Below are 22,180 nucleotides of genomic sequence, written 5' to 3' on the forward strand. Positions count from 1 at the left end.
TTTGTGGTCAGCCTGCCGTACCGTGTGGTGTTTGTGGTGGCCAGGAGATATATACTACATTGACGTTTCTGCCTTGTGTTTGTGGTCAGCCTGCCGTACCGTGTGGTGTTTGCGGTGGCCAGGAGATATATACTACATTGACGTTTCTGCCTTGTGTTTGTGGTCAGCCTGCCGTACCGTGTGGTGTTTGCGGTGGCCACTGAAGACGCTGTGGTGCTGTATGACTCGCAGCAGACGATGCCGTTTGCCTACCTGACCAACATCCACTATCACACCCTCAGCGATCTCTCCTGGTACGTATCCCATTAGCCCTGGGCTTGTTTACAGCCTCGGCAGGCTTTCATGCCACGTTGATGTGGAAAAAAACCCTCAGAAAATAGACATACTGGTTTTCCCCCCAAAATTATATGTAGACACAATCAGAAACACTGTAGAAGTTCGTTCCTTGCCATGCCACATTGATGCAGAAAAAAATTCAGAAAATAGACATACTGGTTTCCCCCCAAATTATATGTAGACACAATCAGAAACACTGTAGAAGTTAGTTCCTTGCCATGCCACATTGATGCAGAAAAAACTCAGAAAATAGACATACTGGTTTCCCCCCAAATTATATGTAGACACAATCAGAAACACTGTAGAAGTTAGTTCCTTGCCATGCCACATTGATGCAGAAAAAACTCAGAAAATAGACATACTGGTTTCCCCCCAAATTATATGTAGACACAATCAGAAACACTGTAGAAGTTAGTTCCTTGCCATGCCACATTGATGCAGAAAAAACTCAGAAAATAGACTGTTTTCCCCAAAATTATGTGTAGACACATCCAGAAACACTGTAGAAGTTAGTTCCCTTTGTTTGGGGTCAATGCATTCGTAGGATTGTGAAAATTTTATGAAGGAGATGAATTTTGAGGCCAGAGTAACGCCTTGGCACAGGGCTCAGTAAGGTGTAACTTGTTCAGCCTTCTGGAGCACTCGACAGTCTGCGTGTTGGGAAGAAAAGCTTGTTTATGAAGAGTTTTTTTTGTTGTCAACCACATAACCCTTGCTTGGTACAGATTTTATTTCTGTGATTTTGGTGAGGTATACTGAGGTCAGAAGCAATGGTAGTTTAGCTCCAGTGTGAGACAGTCTACAGCACATAGTTTTGTCGCTTTCTTTCTCAAGTAAATAGGTGTGAAAATCAAAATGGAACAAGTGTGAGACCGTCTACAGCACATAGTTTTGTCGCTTTCTTTCTCAAGTAAATAGGTGTGAAAATCAGAATGGAACAAGTGTGAGACCGTCTACAGCACAGAATGATTACTCACCATGTCCACCTGTTTTGTTAGTACAGGTCTGTTAGTCGCTGCTGAGATAACAATATGAGGATGGCACCATAACAAGCATAATGCCTTTAACAAAAGAAAAAAACAAACAAAAAGAATAAGAAAATGATGAAAATTGAACATTGATAAGAGGATATCCACCAAACTCTTACATAAGTGGTGTAGCAGACAAAATTTTTGATTCAGTTTGGCTTTGTGTTGCAGAAAAGATCAGGGGAAAAAAGTGTGGAAATTTGTTTTTGGCCACTTCTGTTGGAACCCTGAGACTTTAGTCACCACTTTTCTTTTAACTTTTTTTTGAAGAGCCCTGTGGTTCATTTTGTGGAAAGTGCTGCAGCTCCACTTTCAGTTTTAACTACACATACTTCACCATGACCCACTAGTGCAGACTCTGGCAGGGGGTCCGATTCCTGTCCTGTGCAAACTACTATTCGCCTGTGCGGAGAAAACGAAAGTAGCTACGGCCAATAACCTCCCGGAAGTAGGTTACCTCCCCTCTGTATCCCTGACAAGCTTCCTCTTTTTTCGTCAGTTTCTCAAGGGTGTCACTGCATTCAGACAAATCTGTGTACGCTACACATCTGCTAGGAAAATTCTACAGGATAAACATTTACAATATTTTTATCTCTGAGGGTAAGCTGGGCATGAATTAAGCGAAAAAAAAAAAAAAAGAGGAAGAAGAAGAAGTGGTTATTATAGCAATGTGTCAGATGCAGTGTTGTGTGGCAGCTGTTAGGATTTTACCATGTTTTGTTACGCATGATTGCAGTTTGTTCTGACATTAGCCAACATCAAAATTGTTCCGATGAGTTCATTTTCGACAACGTAGCATGGTCACATACTTTCCTGTCATAACATTGCCCAGACACTCTAGACCTATCGATCACGAGGCCAGGGCAGTCAGTACTAACCTTGGTCTCACGAGATGATAACTCTGCTAATCGCTTGCCTGTTTACATTGAAACAGCATTGAGTGGACCAATCATCTCAATTGTAGCAGTTACACTGGGTTGCAGGTAGGCCCAAGTGTTTGTATGCCTTGTGCTTAAAATGTACATTTGGTAATGTGGCTTGGAGTCGAAGCGTTCCGACCGAATTCAGAATGTTCCAACAAACACTTGACAGGGGCTGGCACCTGTGGGTTATTGTAGCAGTGTGTCAGATGCTGTTTCGTGACGCAGGTCAAAGGACGGACGAATACTGGCAGTGGCCTCCACTGATGGCTACTGCACTGCCATCACCTTTGAAGCTGGGGAGTTGGGAGCGCCCTACACCCCTCACCCTGCTGCTGCAGAGTCCAGCACCATGACGACAGAAACCCAGCAGGTGTGTGTTGTGGTTCTCTTTTTCGTCACAACACGTTTCTCTGTGTGAAGTTCAGGCTGCTCTCCCCTTAGTTCTCTTTTTCGTCACAACACGTTTCTCTGTGTGAAATTCAGGCTGCTCTCCCCTTAGTTCTCTTTTTCGTCACAACACGTTTCTCTGTGTGAAGTTCAGGCTGCTCTCCCCGTAGTTCTCTTTTTCGTCACAACACGTTTCTCTGTGTGAAATTCAGGCTGCTCTCCCCTTAGTTCTCTTTTTCGTCACAACACGTTTCTCTGTGTGAAATTCAGGCTGCTCTCCCCTTAGTTCTCTTTTTCGTCACAACACGTTTCTCTGTGTGAAGTTCAGGCTGCTCTCCCCTTAGTTCTCTTTTTCGTCACAACACGTTTCTCTGTGTGAAATTCAGGCTGCTCTCTCCTTAGTTCTCTTTTTCGTCACAACACGTTTCTCTGTGTGAAATTCAGGCTGCTCTCCCCTTAGTTCTCTTTTTCGTCACAACAGGCTGCTCTCCCTGTAGTTCTCTTTTTCGTCACAACACGTTTCTCTACAACATGTTTCTCTGTGTGAAATTCAGGCTGCTCTCCCCTTAGTTCTCTTTTTCGTGTCACAACACGTTTCTCTGTGTGAAATTCAGGCTGCTCTCCCTGTAGTTCTCTTTTTCGTCACAACACGTTTCTCTGTGTGAAATTCAGGCTGCTCTCCCCTTAGTTCTCTTTTTCGTCACAACACGTTTCTTTATGTGAAATTCAGGCTGCTATCCCCTTAGATCTCTTTTTCGTCACAACACGTTTCTCTGTGTGAAGTTCAGGCTGCTCTCCCTGTAGTTCTCTTTTTCGTCACAACACGTTTCTCTGTGTGAAATTCAGGTTGCTCTCCCTGTAGTTCTCTTTTTCGTCACAACACGTTTCTCTGTGTGAAATTCAGGTTGCTCTCCCTGTAGTTCTCTTTTTCGTCACAACACGTTTCTCTGTGTGAAGTTCAGGCTGCTCTCCCCTTAGTTCTCTTTTTCGTCACAACACGTTTCTCTGTGTGAAATTCAGGCTGCTCTCCCTAGGGGAGAGCACGTCGTTACACTGAGATCGCCACCCTTTTTTCTTTTCCTTTTTTTTCCTGCCTGCAATTTTATTTGTTTTCCTATGGAAAAAGGATTTTTCTACATGATTTTGCCAGGAACAACCCGTTTGTTGCCATGGGTTCTTTTTTTGTGTGTGCGCGAAGTGCATGCTGCACATGGGACCTCGGTGTATCGTTCCATCCAAATGACTAGCGTCCAGACTACAACTCAAGGTCCAGTGGAGAGGGAGAAAATACTGGCGAGTGTGGGATTCGAACCAGTGCACTCCGATTCTCTTGCTTCCTTGGTGGACGCGTTACCGCCAGGCCATCAGTGCACACAGTGTCTCATGTGTTTCCTCTCCTCTCCAGACTCCTTGAAACAGGGACTGTGGCCACCTCACTCTATCCTGTTGCTTTTTCTCGCAACACATTTCTCTCAATTTTTTTGTCTTATTGTTTTTTTAGGCATATTTCTTTTACTATCAAAGTGGGTTTACCTACATACTTTTGTCAGGGACAGCCCTTTTGTTGCCATGGTTTTTTTTTGTCTTCTGTGTGTGCTAAGCGCATGCTACACGTGTAACTTAAACTATTCGAAAGACTAGCACCCAAACTACCATTCAGTGTCATGTGGTGGGGGGTGTGGGGGGGAATTATGGTCCAAATGTCAGACTCGAACCCAGCACTTGCTTCGGCTATGTTACACCATATGTATTTATGTCTATGCCCTTCTACAGTATTCAGCACATGCATATCTATCAATTGGACAAGGACATATACTCTGCTTTTCTTATTCCCCGTGTGTTTACTGTAAACCCAAACACCATAATCTGGACACATTTTTTCTTACTTTCTTTCTTTATCTGGTTATTGAATATTTTTGTGTGTGTATGAGAATGTGATTTACGTAAATGGTAAAAATGGAAAAAAACACCAGAAAAAACTTGTGCTTGCACTCAGTCATTGATCAAACCTTCCTTTTTTTGTTTTTGTATTTGTTTTGTTGTCCAGGCCTGTGGAGACAAGGTAGCAGTGTTGTTTTGTTGTCCAGGCATGTGGAGACAAGGTAGCAGTGTTGTTTTGTTGTCCAGGCATGTGGAGACAAGGTAGCAGTGTTGTTTTGTTGTCCAGGTGTGTGGAAACAAGGTAGCAGTGTTGTTTTGTTGTCCAGGCCTGTGGAGACAAGATAGCAGTGTTGTTGTGTTGTCCAGATGTGTGGAGACAAGGTAGCAGTGTTGTTTTGTTGTCCAGGTGTGTGGAGACAAGGTAGCAGTGTTGTTTTGTTGTTCAGGTGTGTGGAGACAAGGTAGCAGTGTTGTTTTGTTGTCCAGGCGTGTGGAGACAAGGTAGCAGTGTTGTTTTGTTGTCCAGGCCTGTGGAGACAAGGCAGCATTGTTGTTTTGTTGTCCAGGCCTGTGGAGACAAGGTAGCAGTGTTTTGTTGTCCAGGCCTGTGGAGACAAGGTAGCAGTGTTTTGTTGTCCAGGTGTGTGGAGACAAGGTAGCAGTGTTGTTTTGTTGTCCAGGCCTGTGGAGACAAGGTAGCAGTATTGTTTTGTTGTCCAGGCCTGTGGAGACAAGGTAGCAGTGTTGTTTTGTTGTCCAGGCCTGTAGAGACAAGGTAGCAGTGTTGTTTTGTTGTCCAGGTGTGTGGAGACAAGGTAGCAGTGTTGTTTTGTTGTCCAGGTGTGTGGAGACAAGGTAGCAGTGTTGTTTTGTTGTCCAGGTGTGTGGAGACAAGGTAGCAGTGTTGTTTTGTTGTTCAGGCCTCTGGAAAGGTAGCAGTGTTGTTTTGTTGTCCAGGCCTGTGGAGACAAGGTAGCAGTGTTGTTTTGTTGTCCAGGTGTGTGGAGACAAGGTAGCAGTGTTGTTTTGTTGTCCAGGTGTGTGGAGACAAGGTTGTAGTGTTGTTTTGTTGTCCAGGTGTGTGGAGACAAGGTAGCAGTGTTGTTTTGTTGTCCAGGTGTGTGGAGACAAGGTAGCATTGTTGTTTTGTTGTCCAGGCCTGTAGAGACAAGTTAGCAGTGTTGTTTTGTTGTCCAGGCCTGTGGAGACAAGGTAGCAGTGTTGTTTTGTTGTCCAGGCCTGTGGAGACAAGGTAGCAGTTCTGTTTTGTTGTCCAGGTGTGTGGAGACAAGGTTACATTGTTGTTTTGTTGTCCAGGCCTGTGGAGACAAGGTAGCAGTGTTGTTTTGTTGTCCAGGTGTGTGGAGACAAGGTAGCAGTGTTGTTTTGTTGTCCAGGTGTGTGGAGACAAGGTAGCATTGTTGTTTTGTTGTCCAGGCCTGTGGAGACAAGTTAGCAGTGTTGTTTTGTTGTCCAGGCCTGTGGAGGTAAGGTAGCAGTGTTGTTTTGTTGTCCAGGCATGTGGAGACAAGGTAGCAGTGTTGTTTTGTTGTCCAGGTGTGTGGAGACAAAGTAGCAGTGTTGTTTTGTTGTCCAGGTGTGTGGAGACAAGGTAGCATTGTTGTTTTGTTGTCCAGGCCTGTGGAGACAAGGTAGCAGTGTTGTTTTGTTGTCCAGGCCTGTGGAGACAAGGTAGCAGTGTTGTTTTGTTGTCCAGGTGTGTGGAGACAAGGTAGCAGTGTTGTTTTGTTGTCCAGGCCTGTGGAGACAAGGTAGCAGTGTTGTTTTGTTGTCCAGGTGTGTGGAGACAAGGTAGCAGTGTTGTTTTGTTGTCCAGGTGTGTGGAGACAAGGTAGCATTGTTGTTTTGTTGTCCAGGCCTGTGGAGACAAGGTAGCAGTATTGTTTTGTTGTCCAGGCCTGTGGAGACAAGGTAGCAGTGTTGTTTTGTTGTCCAGGTGTGTGGAGACAAGGTAGCAGTGTTGTTTTGTTGTCCAGGTGTGTGGAGACAAGGTAGCATTGTTGTTTTGTTGTCCAGGCATGTGGAGACAAGGTAGCAGTGTTGTTTTGTTGTCCAGGCCTGTGGAGACAAGGTAGCAGTGTTGTTTTGTTGTCCAGGCCTGTGGAGACAAGGTAGCAGTTCTGTTTTGTTGTCCAGGTGTGTGGAGACAAGGTAGCAGTGTTGTTTTGTTGTCCAGGTGTGTGGAGACAAGGTAGCATTGTTGTTTTGTTGTCCAGGCATGTGGAGACAAGTTAGCAGTGTTGTTTTGTTGTCCAGGCCTGTGGAGACAAGGTAGCAGTGTTGTTTTGTTGTCCAGGTGTGTGGAGACAAGGTAGCAGTTCTGTTTTGTTGTCCAGGTGTGTGGAGACAAGGTAGCAGTGTTGTTTTGTTGTCCAGGTGTGTGGAGACAAGGTAGCAGTGTTGTTTTGTTGTCCAGGTGTGTGGAGACAAGGTAGCATTGTTGTTTTGTTGTCCAGGCCTGTGGAGACAAGTTAGCAGTGTTGTTTTGTTGTCCAGGCCTGTGGAGACAAGGTAGCAGTGTTGTTTTGTTGTCCAGGTGTGTGGAGACAAGGTAGCAGTGTTGTTTTGTTGTCCAGGCCTGTGGAGACAAGGTAGCAGTGTTGTTTTGTTGTCCAGGTGTGTGGAGACAAGGTAGCAGTGTTGTTTTGTTGTCCAGGTGTGTGGAGACAAGGTAGCAGTGTTGTTTTGTTGTCCAGGTGTGTGGAGACAAGGTAGCAGTGTTGTTTTTTTGTCCAGGCCTGTAGAGACAAGGTAGCAGTGTTGTTTTGTTGTCCAGGCCTGTGGAGACGAGGTAGCAGTGTTGTTTTGTTGTCCAGATGTATGGAGACAAGGTAGCAGTGTTGTTTTTTTTGTCCAGGTGTGTGGAGACAAGGTAGCAGTGTTGTTTTGTTGTCCAGGTGTGTGGAGACAAGGTAGTAGTATCGTTTTGTTGTCCAGGTGTGTGGAGACAAGGTAGCAGTGTTGTTTTGTTGTCCAGGTGTGTGGAGACAAGGTTGTAGTGTTGTTTTGTTGTCCAGGTGTGTGGAGACGAGGTAGCAGTGTTGTTTTGGTCCAGGCCTGTGGAGACAAGGTAGCAGTGTTGTTTTGTTGTCCAGGTGTGTGGAGACAAGGTAGCAGTGTTGTTTTGTTGTCCAGGCCTGTGGAGACGAGGTAGCAGTGTTGTTTTTTTGTCCAGGCCTGTGGAGACAAGGTAGCAGTGTTGTTTTGTTGTCCAGGCCTGTGGAGACAAGGTAGCAGTGTTGGTTTTTTGTCCAGGCCTGTGGAGACAAGGTAGCAGTGTTGTTTTGTTTGTCCAGGCCTGTGGAGACAAGGTAGCAGTGTTGTTTTGTTGTCCAGGCCTGTGGAGACAAGGTAGCAGTGTTGTTTTGTTGTCCAGGCCTGTGGAGACAAGGTAGCAGTGTTGGTTTTTTGTCCAGGCCTGTGGAGACAAGGTAGCAGTGTTGTTTTGTTGTCCAGGTGTGTGGAGACAAGGTAGCAGTGTTGTTTTGTTTGTCCAGGCCTGTGGAAAGGTAGCAGTGTTGTTTTGTTGTCCAGGCCTGTGGAGACAAGGTAGCAGTGTTGTTTTGTTGTCCAGGTGTGTGGAGACAAGGTAGCAGTGTTGGTTTTTTGTCCAGGCCTGTGGAGACAAGGTAGCAGTGTTGTTTTGTTGTCCAGGCCTGTGGAGACAAGGTAGCAGTGCAGAAGAAGAAACCCACCCCAGGAGCACCACCACGACCTCAGACCTCCGCTCAGACCTCCAGTGCGGAGAAGATGGAAGTGGATGGGGCGGGTGAAGCACCATCCTCCAGGCCAAACCCCTCGGAAACTTCCAGCACGAAACCTCCACCATCCCACTCTCCCGCCACCAAGCCTGCTGCTTCCCAGGATGCTCTGGCGTCCAGTGTGGGCATGGTCAGCATCTCCCCAGCAGCAGAGACTGAGAGCTGTGCAGAGACAGAGAAGAAGCCTGGCACAGCGGCGGCGGAAACACAGGAGAGAAAAAAGTCCAGCACTTCGCCGACCCAGTCCGGAGCCAAGCAGCCAAAGAGAATACAGTTCACGACACTGTCGCTGAACAAGAAGTAGTGGGTCTTTGTGAGGAGGATGTTTGTGTGGTTGAGGGTACGGGGGGGCTGGGGGGGGGGGGGGGTACGAGTGTGGGGGGCAGGGAGGGGGGGTTTTCCTTGATCTGCATTCAGAACTTAATCTTTGCCTATTAGTTTGGTATTTATTCTGTACACTGATGCCCCTCTCTCCTTCTCTCTCTCTTTCCCCCATCTCTCTCTTTCTCTCTCTGTCTTCTCTCCCTCTGCCATCTCACTTTTGCGGAATGTTCAGTGAGAGTCTGTTCATGAAGAGAGTGTGCTGTGGTCACTTCTCTCTCCCGAAGATTTTGATAATGGAGATGAATTCAAAGAATGTTAAATGCAGTTTTATTTGACAAACCACTTATTTGAGGATAGTAATTTTCCCATTTTATGTCTTACTGTTTTTAAAGTGATATCAGGCGCGAAAAAAAAAAGGGTGATATTCTTCGACGTCAAATGTCATTTTTACAAAATAAATGCAAAATTTATATGACAGACTAGTGATTTGGATGGTGTGTTGGAGTGGATGTGTGTAGATAATGAACATTGTTGACAGTCTTGTGTATTAAATGCAATGCTGTTTTGTGAAATAAACACATTTGTAGACCAACCTGCTTTTGAGTGCATGTGTGGGTGTTACTGAATATGATCAAGATAAATATGGATGACAGTCTTCTTTGTAAATTGCAGTATTGTAATATAAATCATTTATGTGCAAACCAAAATGTTTGAGTTTGTTTTGGCGTGTTTGTGTTTGAGTGTCGATATAAACACAGATGATGGACCCTCCATGTTTAATCTAATTTTGCAGAATGTATTCTCCATTTATGTGGCAAGACACTGATTTTGAGCGTGATGATGTGTGTTTGTGTGCAAATGTAATGGGAACAAGGTTGACAGCTGTGTGGTCAATGCATATTTTGGAACCAGAGAAACAGAAATTTATGCATCTATTTTTGTGTGTTAAAATGAAGTTGGTACTTCCTGCAAATATTCAGTGGGGAAAAAAACTGATGAAGAGACGCAAGTTCAATATCAACTTAGATTGATAGGGCTTTAAAAAAAACCCCAAAGGAACAGCCTGACACTGGCAGAAGATTTGGAATAATGCAGCAGTTGCAGGCCTTCAGCAAGGTAAGTTCAGGTGTTCTGTTGTTGCTGTTTTGGTTTGGTGTGTGTGTACACGTTTGTGTGTGTGTGTGTTTGGCCTTGTGTGGTTTTATGTGTAGTGCTGGGCCTGTGGACATTTGTGCTTTCACATCTGTGAGACTGCATATCTGTTGTGCATGTCTGTGTCTGTGTGTTTATTTACATTTATTTGCATATTATTTGTGTATAGATATAGTTATTCTTTTTTTCTTCTACACTTGATTTTATTATGTATAGGCTTATTTATTTTATTTGTTTAATTCTGTTTATTTCTTTATCTTTTAGATTTATATATTTATCAGTTAACTTAACTCTCTCCATATGAACGGCGAAAGAGATGACGTTAACAGCGTTTCACCCCAATTACCACCATCAAAATATTGCAAGCGGAAGGCTCTTATACTGAAGAGGTGAATGTTGACAAAGAATACCACAATTCTGATGACGGAAGCTAAATGTTGGGTCATTCAGACACCCACTGGACATCCGAGGGGTCTGTGTAGAGAAGAGAGGACTGGCCGTTCTGAGTGAGTTAACCTTTTTTTCCCCTTTCTTTTGATTGAACCATTCAGAACTGTTGAAGTGATGACAAGTAATTATTCAGAACACCAAAGGACAGGGGACAGGGTGCTGTCTGGTTGAAAGCGGTCAGTGAGTTTTCGGACACTGGATATGTGTGTGAGTGACATCAATTTCTTTACCCCATTAACCGTTGATATTTTTGTCAATTTGTGTTCAAAGGGCTTTCAAGTGAAACCGATGAATTGAACTTGCAATTGATCTTGAGATAGATGAATTGTTCAAACAAAAACGACTAAAAAATTCATTCGGGTGCAGTAGTAGAATGGATTAAAGTGTTTGACTTTAAATCTGAGAGTCCCGGGTTCAAATCTCGGTGACGGCACCTGGTGGGTACCATATAAAGGGTGGAGATTTTTCCGATCTCCCAGCTCAACACATGTGCAGACCTGCATGTGCCTTAACCCCCTTCGTGTGTACACGCACGCAGAAGATCAAATATGCACGTTAAAGATCCTGTAATCCATGTCAGCGTTCAGTGGGTTATGGAAACGAGAACATGCCCAGCATGCACACCCCCGAAAACGGAGTATGGCTGCCTACATGGCGGGGTAAATAAACAAACAACAAAAAAACAAACAACCGGTCATACACGTAAATTGTTACGTGTCTGCCTGAGTGTGTAAGTGTGCGTGCATGAAATCTGATGGAAACGAATGATGAGCGCCCAGTGGCAGCCGTCAGTTGGCTCTACCCAGGTAGGCAGCTTGTTGGGCAAATGACCCCCGTGAACAGGCGCTATGTAAGCATCCATATCAATCAAGTGTGTGCGTGCACGCGCTGCGGAGAGGGGGAGGGATAATGAATTAAAGGGACTAGCGAAGAAACACGTGCAAAAAGTCATCACACAATCATGAATGATTATCCCTCTTCTCATATATATATATATGGTTGGAAGTGGAGAATATTGGTTGATTGATCGGTAATCCTTTTTTCTAAAAGTATAATACTACTTTTTTTTTCCTTCCAGATCTGGCCTTTACCCACCAGACGGACGAAGTCTATCAAAGGTAGTGCAAACATTGAAAATATGGCACCGTTTGAAGCAAAAGGCGAGAAATACAATGAAAATATCATCGACAGTGAAAGAGAAAAGACGAGTCACAGTACGGAAAGACGCCTTTTGCTTCAAACGGTGCCATGTTTTCAATATCATAGTTGTCTCTTATTTATTTATTATTATTATTATTACTACTACTACTACTTTTTAAATTATGATTATTTTTTATTTATGTACGCTTATAGCGGACTTCATCAAGTTTTTGCGCCTTATACATATTATTAGTAGTGGTAGTTCTTGTTTTTTTTTTTTTTGTTTGTGTGTTTTTTGGGTTTTTTTTCTCAAGGCCTGACTAAGCGCGTTTGGTTACGCTGCTGGTCGGGCATCTGCTTGGCAGATGTGGTGTAGCGTGTATATGGATTTGTCCGAACGCAGTGACGCCTCCTTCAGCTACTGAAAACTGACACTGAAAGCTCTCTCAAACACTCGTCGAAATGTAAAGGACGCAAACGAACAGGATAAACGGGTAGAGGAGAGCAGGTGAGAAAGGGAATCGGTGAAATTTTGACTCAAACGAAATAACTGCCTTAAAGATATTATGCTTTGATAGTGGAAAAAAAAAAGGAAAAAATAATTGTAGTTCAAGAGAGTTTTGGACGAGGCCGGGATGGGGGAAGAGGCGGTGGTGTGTGTGTGTGTGTATGTTGCTCTCTCTCCTCTCTCTCTCTCTCCTCTCTCTCCCTCCCTCTCTCTCTCTCTCTCTCCCTCTCTCTCTCTCCCCCCCTTCTCTCTGTGGATCTGGATCTGGTAGTGTACGTCGCAGACGCCACTTCTGGCGCGACGGAACTCGGAGGACGCATGTACCTAGTAGAAAAAATAATCTAAGAAGACCTAAGGAAAACTGTCTACCCATGAAAAACCCCCGGTTCGGCCGGAAGGGTCCAGGCCCCACTTCCAGAAGCATGACTTAAAAAAAAAAGTGGTTGCTGGTCACAGGCACAGATCACCGGTGATCTGGTTAGCGCTGATGAAAATGCGCTGACTGAGCCTGCAGTGACAGTGGCCTCACTCAGTTGGTTCCACTCCATGGCAGTCCTGACGAAGAGAGAGCTACGATCTTCCCCCCCCCCCCCCACCCCCCCTCTCTCCCATACTGAGGAAATCGTAACCGAACCCTTGCCACACCCTCTCTCTCATCGATGAGAGAGAGAGACAGCAAATATAAAACCGAAGATCTGAATCGCATCTTGACGTCAGGAAATGTGTAATCAAGTAAGGATTGTTTTTCTTTGATATGGTTTTTGTACTAGTTTGCTTTGTGACCTATGTGTGTGTGTGTGTGTTGTTGTTGTTGTTGTTGTTTTTCCCCCATCTGGTGATGATGTCCCTGTGTGGTCAGAAGGATCTGAACTGGTCAATTCAGTTTGTTTCAGTAGCTCAAGGAGGCGTCACTGCGTTCGGACAAATCCATATACGCTACACCACATCTGCCAAGCAGATGCCTGACCAGCAGCGTTACCCAACGCGCTTTGTCAGGCCTTGAGAAAAAAAAAAAGGGGGGGGGGGGGGGTGAATAAATAATAGATAAATACATAAAAAAAATAATAAAATAAAAAATTACTACTACCACTACTAATAGTATGTATAAGGCGCAAAAACTGAACTGGTCAAACCGATGAACAGTCAGCCTGCAGTACCATGACTGACGATGATGGAACTGATGTGAAAGAAATGAAGCGACAATAACAAAAATAAGTAAATGCAATTCGGGAATGAGTCAGTTTACTTCAGTTGTTCAATACAGCACTGACACACCCGCCCCCCCCTTCCCCTCCAACCACCACTCTCCCATGTCGCAAAAAAAAAAAAAAAAAAAAGACGCAAATCTAGTTTATGATTTAAAAGGAAAATAAATGTACATATAAAAAAAATTAAAAAATGTCAACCGCCGGATTGTGTTCCGTGCCGGAACCCGGGATTGAACCAGGGACCTTTAGATCTTCAGTCTAACGCTCTCCCAACTGAGCTATTCCGGCTGACGAACGTTCTACGATAATCAAGGATCATGTTTGCACAGGGCAACCGAACTCGTGTCAGGGGACGTAATTGTGTTTTCTGAACATTATCTCCTTTCGGCGACTTTGGTTTCATGAGCGGTCATTCCGTGACACTGGGACACACCCGGCCCGCACGCCTAAACGTGCACGTTCTTGCACTCACTCACTCAAACACACTCACATACACACACACACACACACACCAGCTACACACGCACACGTACATTCACACACGCACACACACACACAAAAAAAAACTCACTAACACACACACACACACTGACGAACACAAACACACTCACTAACACACACACACACACACACTGACTGGCACACACGCACGCACGCACACAAACACTGACACCGCCTGACGTAACTACCGCGACACACACACTCTGCCGGGCACACACACACACTGACATACACACACACACGCACACAAACCCTGACACACGTAACACACACACAACACACTGTGGCACACACACACACACACACACACACACACACACACTGACATACACACACACGCACACAAGCCCTGCCACACGTAACACACACACACTGACTGACACACACACACGCACACAAACCCTGACACACGTAACACACACAACATACTCTGGCACACACACACACACACACACACACACACACACTGACATACACACACACACGCACACAAACCCTGACACACGTAACACACACACAACACACTCTGGCACACACACACACACACACACACACACACTGACTGACACACACACACACACTGACTGACACACACACACACATTCGTAACTACACACACACACACACACACACATACATACATACACACGCGCGCGCGCGCGCACTCATGCACACACACACACACACACACGGTGCACAGACCGACACGTCATTATCATCATCATCAACAACAACTCTAACATCAAAGAGGACACGACGACAACAGATAACTGGACGAGCTCTGACGACAAGCAATCAACAAAACCTTCACAAGTCAGGGGAACGTGCGTGTCGACACATGTATCGGATCGAGTTCCACCTTACTGTCTCTCGACATGTACCAAACAATGCAACTAACCTTGATCCCGGCGACATTATCAGACTCTCTCTGATATAAACTAGAAACAAGCTGTGTGATAGGAATATCAATGATGATCACGTTAAAGGTCCTAAAAACATGTTTTGTTCGTTTGTTTTCGTCTGGGGAAAGGAAAAAAACCCCAACAGAATGGATACGCGTCGGAACATCCATGGTTGTATGACAATTATGTTGGTGACAAAAGCAGAGTTTATCGTTATCAACTTACTTTTTTTTTTTTTTTTTTTTTTTAACTCACGTTCTTTGACGGGGATGTGAGCAAAAACACACTAACATCAGAAGAAAAAACAAACAAAACAAAACAAACAAAAAACAACTAAAACACCACACTTTTCTCAGCTTTTACTTTGCCGATATTGAGTCTCGGATAGCGCGGGGTTTTGTTTATTTATTTATTTATTATTTATTTTGACGTTGATATCCCATAATAGAGAGCTCAGCTTATATCAGAGACTGGCATAAGCTTACAGTTGGGCCAACAGCAAAGTGAGAGCTGTGTGATAATGGTTTCTCCATTGCAATGGGAATTCGTTTACAGCTTAGACTTTTGTGAAGGACTATGACTCTCTAACTGGGAGACAAGATTGCACTGGCTCTTAGCGCTGCAGCCTTTGGGGCTAGTTGTTTCAGTAGCTCAAGGAGGCGTCACTGCGTTCGGACAAATCCATATACGCTACACCACATCTGCCAAGCAGATGCCTGACCAGCAGCGTAACCCAACGCGCTTAGTCAGGCCTTGAGGAAAAATAAAGAGAAAAGAAAGGGGTGAATAAATAATAGATAAATACATTAAAAAAAAAAACCCACAAAAACTACCACTACTAATAATATGTATAAGGCGCAAAAACCTGATGAAGTCAAATATAAGCGTACATACATAAATAAATAATAATTATAATAAAAAGGAGTTGTAATAGTAATAATATATATATATATATATATATAAAATAAATAAAAAGAAAACAATGATGATAAATAAGCAAATACATGTAAAACATGGAGACACACATTCACACATACACCCACATATGCATAACAGATATACACCAAACTTGCAGTTTCACAGATATGAAAGCACAGTCAAATGCACATAAACGTCCATGAGCCCCAACACACACACACACACACACACACACATTACCCTGCACCTCCTCTACCCCCCTCCTCCACACACTCATTTCTAGGCTACGTATCGCAGCTTCCACGGCACACACACACACAGATGAACACTTGTACAAGCTTGGGCTAGGGGCTAGTTGGCCTTTGGGAACCATCCCGACGCCGACTGTCCTCAGTGAAACTGTCTTGGCCGAGAGAGTGGGGATGTAACTTGGGTAAGACACTTTCCACTATAATCAAATTCTAGCCCAGATAGTCGGGACAGCAGTTACCTCATCTGCTGTTCTGAAGGTCACCATTGGACACGACTGATAATCCAACATACATATAAAGAGATTATGTGGAGTAGTGGTCTAGTGGCTATGTCTAGGAAGCGAAAGAATCTTAGCACCTAGGATCAAATCCCACATTCAATTCAATTCAATTCAAAATACTTTATTATCTGCTTCAACCAAAAACAGAAAATTTTCTTTAGGCTCGCTTAAAATAAAATGCCCGTCAGCAAAAAAAAAAAAAAAAAAAAAGCAACTGACACACCCTTCACTTATCACCATGCACACATCAATTATTATGTAAAAAGAAAAACATGTGGGTAAGATACTATTAAATTCAGAGTGTAACAACTGTGTGTGTGTGTTGCGTGTGTGCCCGCGCGTGTGCATGCATCGTTTTGTGTGTGCGCACGCGCGCGCACGCGTCAGTATTTTCTCACCCTCCACTACTGAGACCTCCAGAACGGTCTGGACGCTAGTCATTCGGGTGACACTGACGTTAAACCAAGGTTCCGTGACTATGATGCACTTAGTGTACAGTAAAGGAACCCACGACAACAAAACTAGGGTTGTCACTGGCAACATTTTGCAGAAACTGAAATCCGCTTTGGTAGGAAAGCGCATCGACTTGCAGACAGAAAAAAGAAAGTGGCGCTGTACTATGGCTGATGGTCTCTCCCGGCGTGGGGGGATCCGTCCGAACTTCATACAGATAAATTTGTTGTGACAAAGAGTGGTACAATTTGTTATAGTTCTATACAATACAGTACAATACAATTTTGCGTGACTCTGAACAGTTTAAAACCGTGGGTTTTGTTTTTGTTTTGTGTGCTTATGTTTTGTGTTTTGGGAGATCTTAAAAACAGATTTGTTGTGACAAAGAGTGATACAATACAATACAATACAATACAATACAATACAGTACAGTATACAATAAATCCAATCCAGTCCAATCCAATCCAATACAATTCTGCATGACTCTGAACAGTTTAGAACCGTGTTTTGAGGGGGACCTTTAAAACACATCGCTAGAGCCACGATGAAGTTCTCGTGAGACCCTTATGACCCTGAAGGATAAAGCTGTACCTTGTTTTTTCCCACTCTGGACAATCGCTTCACGCCGCTGTAATCTTTGCAGGCTGATATTCATGGACAGGAATGAGCGGCATAGTAGCCGACTTGCTGATTTGGAAGACAATGGGTGTCATCAGGTTATCTTCACTGCCATGGATGTCCTCATGGGTGTTCATAGATTTCGAACAAGTACAGTACATGTGGAGTGATGGCCTACAGGTAACGCGACCACCTAGGAAGCGAGAGAATCTGAGCGAGCTGGTTCGAATCACGGCTCAGCCGCCGATATTTTCTCTCCCTCCACTAGACCTTGAGTACTGGTCTGGACGCTAGTCATTTGGATGAGACGATAAACCGAGGTCCCATGTGCAGCATGCATTAAGCGCACGTAAAAGAACCCACGGCAATAAAAGGGTTGTTCCTGGCAAAATTCCGTAGAAAAATCCACTTTGATAGGAAAAATAAATAAAATTGCACTCAGGAAAAAATACAAAAAAAAAAAGGGTGGCGCTGTAGTGTAGCGACACGCTCTCCCTGGGGACAGCAGCCCGAATTTCACACAGAGAATTCCTGTTGTGAATCTAGATAGCATTGCATGTGCTGATTTCAGTCCAGTTTTATCACAACAGATTTCTCCAGGAGGCCTCACTGCGTCTGAACACCAACAGCCTAACCTAGCGCGCTCAGTCAGCCCTTCAGGGAAAATCAGTTTCAGTTTCAGTTTCAGTAGCTCAACTTGAGGAGGCGTCACTGCGTTCGGACAAATCCATATACGCTACACCACATCTGCCAAGCAGATGCCTGACCAGCAGCGTAATCCAACGCGCTTAGTCAGGCCTAGAGAGAAAAAAAATCAAAAGAAATGAAATGAAATAAGATATTTTAAAAAGTAATTAAATCAATAAATTGATACATTAGAATAGTAGATAAAACAAAATTAAAGTGAAATAAAAATGGAATGAATACATTTATAAATAAATAAAAAGATTTTTTTTTTTAAACCCAACTAAAATAAGACATAGTAAAAAAAAAAAAAAAAAAAAAAAAGAAGAAGAAGAAGATATGAATAATACGAATTACAATGATATCAATAGCAGGCGCTGGCGTTCCCCGACACTGATACTAATTGTTATCATTGTTCATTTCACATGACCTGACAAGAACAAGCACATTCCGTGGAGACAATAGCAATCGTAATTATGAGCATTAAAACAGAACAACGACAACAACAACTACACAATGCACTTCGCTACTGTTTTTGCACTTTGTCCGTCTGTCTGTGTCAGAGTCTGTCTTCCTACACACGCACACACACACACACACACACACACACACACACACACACACACAAAGCACGTGCGGGGCGCGCACGCACACATGCATGCACGAGCGCGCACGCATACACACACGCACTGGCACACACACACATACACACACACACACAACATACTAATACACACTGGCACTCTCTCTCTCTCTCTCTCTCTCTCTCTCTCACTATCACACACACACACACACACACACACACTCGCGCGCGCGCACACACACACACACACTGACAAACACACACGTGACAAACACATACGCAGCCACTTCCGCGCGCGCGCGTGCACACACACACATACATACACACACACGCGTGCGCGCGCACACACACGCACACACACGCAACCAAGGGGAAACAGACTAATGAATAAATAGATAGATAAATAAATAAATAAATGAATAAATAGACACAATTTAATGAATTGATGAATAAATAAAATACTCAACCATTTCCCTGTTCGATCTAACTCCCATCGGCGACCGTGAAAATAATTATCAGACATCATATCGGCCAGCGGTTCTCTCCATGTCTTTATTATCTGAGCCAATTTTTGCACAGTCAACTGTGCACGTAGGCTAAACTAAGATGACACCATGTACTCAAATTCAAGTACATGGCAACCCGGGTTGGGTGCATAAACAATACTGGCGCATTCACGTCCGCAGCAAAGAAATAGATTGTTGTGATTGGTCAAAATATTTGAGCTGTAAAAAAAAACTGAAAAGAGGAAGAACGAACGAACGAAATTTTATTTTACGAGGGTAAAGGAGTAAGCACAAAGTACTTTTTTACATCCAGCCCTCTGGGCATAAATAATAATTGGAAAAAAAGCAACAAAAAACAAACAAAAAACAAACAAAAAAAAAAAACAGAGTCAATTCACAATACCAACGTCAAAATTGCATAAGCATGTGCAAACATAAACATAGAACGTATGTACAATACAATATCGCGATAGATGAATAACAACGAGGACAATAGGGTAGGGGCGTGGTGGAGAGCGGAAGGAAGAATGGACAAGGGGAAGAGTAAAGAAGGCAGGGGAGGCTGACAACAGACAGATATAGTGACAGTGACAGTGGAGAGACACAGAGACTGACAGGGGAGGAGAGAGGCGTATATATATTGACAATCTATACATGATTTTTTGTTTATAATTGATATGTGTCACATAATCACATGTTTTTCAATAAATGTGCACGATATATGTTTTTAAAGTTAGGGATGCTTTTTACAGTGTTTACATTGAGGCAGGATAATAATTCATTCCATAAACAGCCCCCTGAATAAGACAGACTAGATTTAAAAAGATCGATCCTTGGAAGTGGTACCATAACTTTATGAAGATGACGATGAGTGTTGGTTACAAATTTATTCTTCAGTGATGGGGGAGCAAATCCAGACATGATTTTGAACATAAATAGACCTTTGTTAAATAGAAGTTTTGTTTTCGGTGGGAGGATATCGAGAGCTTTATAATCAGATACAGTCAATGATGAAGATTTTAAAAGAATCAATTTTACAGCTCTTCTATGCAGACTCAATAGAGGTTTTATAATACTGTCACTCGCCGAATCCCACACTGTCGAAGCATAGTTAATGTGTGATTCTATATAAGTACTGACAAATAGTTTTCGGCAGTGAAGATCCAAAAAGTGTTTGATTCTAGACAGTTGATAGATATTTTTTGATACCTGTTTGCATAACAGAGAAATATGATGTGACCATGACAAATTATTATCGATAGTGATGCCAAGGATTTTATGGTGGTCAACTTCTTCAATCTTGTCACCTTTGATGAAAATAGGCGAACAGTTTAGGGTTTCAGAGAGACAAGACATAACAAGTCAAGGCAAGACAGCCACCCTGTGTGTGTGTGTGTGTGTGTGTGTGTGTGTGTGTGTGTGTGTGTGTGTGTGTGTGTGTGTGTGTGTGTGTGTGTGTGACACTGATTAGTATAGCATTCACTTATCATTTTTGACTCGCTTGCGTAAACACAGTGGGTCAACGTGATATCCCGACATTTCGGTTCTCTCTCTCTCTCTGTCTCTCTCTGTCTGTCTGTGTCTCTGTGTGTGTGTCTCTCTCTGTCTCTGTTTCTGTCTCTCATTCTTTATTCTAATGTTTTGTTGTGTAACCAAAATATGTTGACGCATTCACCCATGTCATAAGGACCTCGTAGCCAATGACATTCACTGAAATGTCAAAGTGTCGATATGTCACACACACGCACACACACACACACGTAAACCACACACATGCACATACACGCACACACACATACAGCAACGCACACACACAGTCACAAGCACGCACGCACACCGACACACACACACACACACACACACAGAGCAACACACACAGAGCTCTCATGACACATACGTACACACAGACACACATTCTTCCTTCGTTTTGCCGCAAGAGCGGTGGGATAAGAAGTTTGATGTCATGAAGACACACGTCTGTCATGTTGCTCACTTTACTGTATTTGGGAAGGCATAGAGAGACCCTGTTCCATTATGAAGTAATCTGCGCATTGTTGGTTTGGAAATATGCCAAGATTCGTTTAATCAGCAAAAGATCATTCTCTACCTTTCATATTAGACTTACGCCTGCTCCCTCCCAATATCATTCTTTTTGTGGTGTGGTTGCCTGGTTTTCAATTCAATTCAATTCAATTCAAAATACTTTATTATCTGCTTCAATCAAAAACAGAAAATTCCCTTTAGGCTCACTTAAAATAAAATGCCCGTCAGCAAAAATCAAAGAAAAAACAGCTGACACACCCTTCACTTATCACCATGCACACATCAATTATTATGTAAAAAAAAGAAAAACATGTGACCCTTTTACTTTTCTTAGGGTTTCAGATCCTCCCGGATGCATACCGCTCGTTAAGTTGTTGCGCCATTCGGTCAGCAAACCTGTCGGCTCGCTCATTTCCCTTAGCACGTGCATGTCCAGGCAAGTCATATCCATGCAAGATTTTGCATCATGAAAGTTGTGCATTGCCTCTTGCCACTGTGGGCGCCCCATTCCACTTTCAATGGTGTTTTTTTTTTGGTTTTTTTGGGTTGGTTTTTTTTTTGGTAGGAGTTACATTGAGTCAGTCAGAATCATGACATGCTGATTTCCACGCGCACAAATAGGTGACTGTCACTGGAGAGCACTGATGAGCACTGATGTGTCACACACACATTCCATTCTTCCATTTTTCAGACTGGTGGCTGTAACTTTGTACGTACGTGGCATCATCTTCCCTGGTTGTTTTTTCCACATCGTCTTCCCACAGTGGCTGAAATGATTGCGCTGAGATGTTTTGTATGTTTGAGGTTTTCATGGTTTTGTGCCCATTCTTTTGCTTCTTTCGGGCTGGAGTGTTTCTTTTCTTTTCTTTCTTTTGCGTTCACTCGTATGCACACGAGTGGGCTTTTACGTGTATGACCGTTTTTACCCCGCCATGTAGGCAGCCATACTCCGTTTTCGGGGGTGTGCATGCTGGGTATGTTCTTGTTTCCGTAACCCACCGAACGCTGACATGGATTACAGGATCTTTAACGTGCGTATTTGATCTTCTGCTTGCATATACACATGAAGGGGGTTCAGGCACTAGCAGGTCTGCACATATGTTGACCTGGGAGATCGTAAAAATCTCCACCCTTTACCCACCAGGCGCCGTCACCGTGATTCGAACCCGGGACCCTCAGATTGACAGTCCAACACTTTAACCGCTCGGCTATTGCGCCCGTCAGGCTGGATTGCGTTTTCTGCTTGTCTCATCCATGATCTCAAATTCCCCGTCCGCATCCTAAACTGGCCGCCTTTTGAACTGTCATCATGCAGTGGGTT

The 22,180-nt window shown here is 43.6% G+C and overlaps 1 protein-coding gene and 1 non-coding gene across 3 annotated transcripts in view; one reads left to right on the forward strand and one right to left on the reverse strand.

Annotated features, from left to right (window-relative positions):
• Positions 1 to 8,670, forward strand: part of LOC143283450 (chromatin assembly factor 1 subunit B-like) — a 30,872-nt gene extending 22,202 nt beyond the window's left edge. For both annotated transcript variants that reach the window (XM_076589687.1, XM_076589686.1), the window contains exons 10-12: positions 168 to 293; positions 2,513 to 2,657; positions 8,231 to 8,670. In XM_076589687.1, the coding sequence (XP_076445802.1) occupies positions 168 to 293; positions 2,513 to 2,657; positions 8,231 to 8,641 (682 nt within the window). In that variant the 3' untranslated portion in view covers positions 8,642 to 8,670. The remainder of the gene's footprint in view (positions 1 to 167; positions 294 to 2,512; positions 2,658 to 8,230) is intronic.
• A 4,664-nt stretch (positions 8,671 to 13,334) lies between these two features.
• Positions 13,335 to 13,407, reverse strand: Trnaf-gaa (transfer RNA phenylalanine (anticodon GAA)). Its single transcript has one exon. It is a non-coding gene; the product is annotated as a tRNA-Phe (tRNA).
• Positions 13,408 to 22,180: the final 8,773 nt, after the last annotated feature.

Source organism: Babylonia areolata, chromosome 6 (assembly GCF_041734735.1).
Source record: "Babylonia areolata isolate BAREFJ2019XMU chromosome 6, ASM4173473v1, whole genome shotgun sequence".
NCBI lineage: Eukaryota > Metazoa > Mollusca > Gastropoda > Neogastropoda > Buccinidae > Babylonia > Babylonia areolata.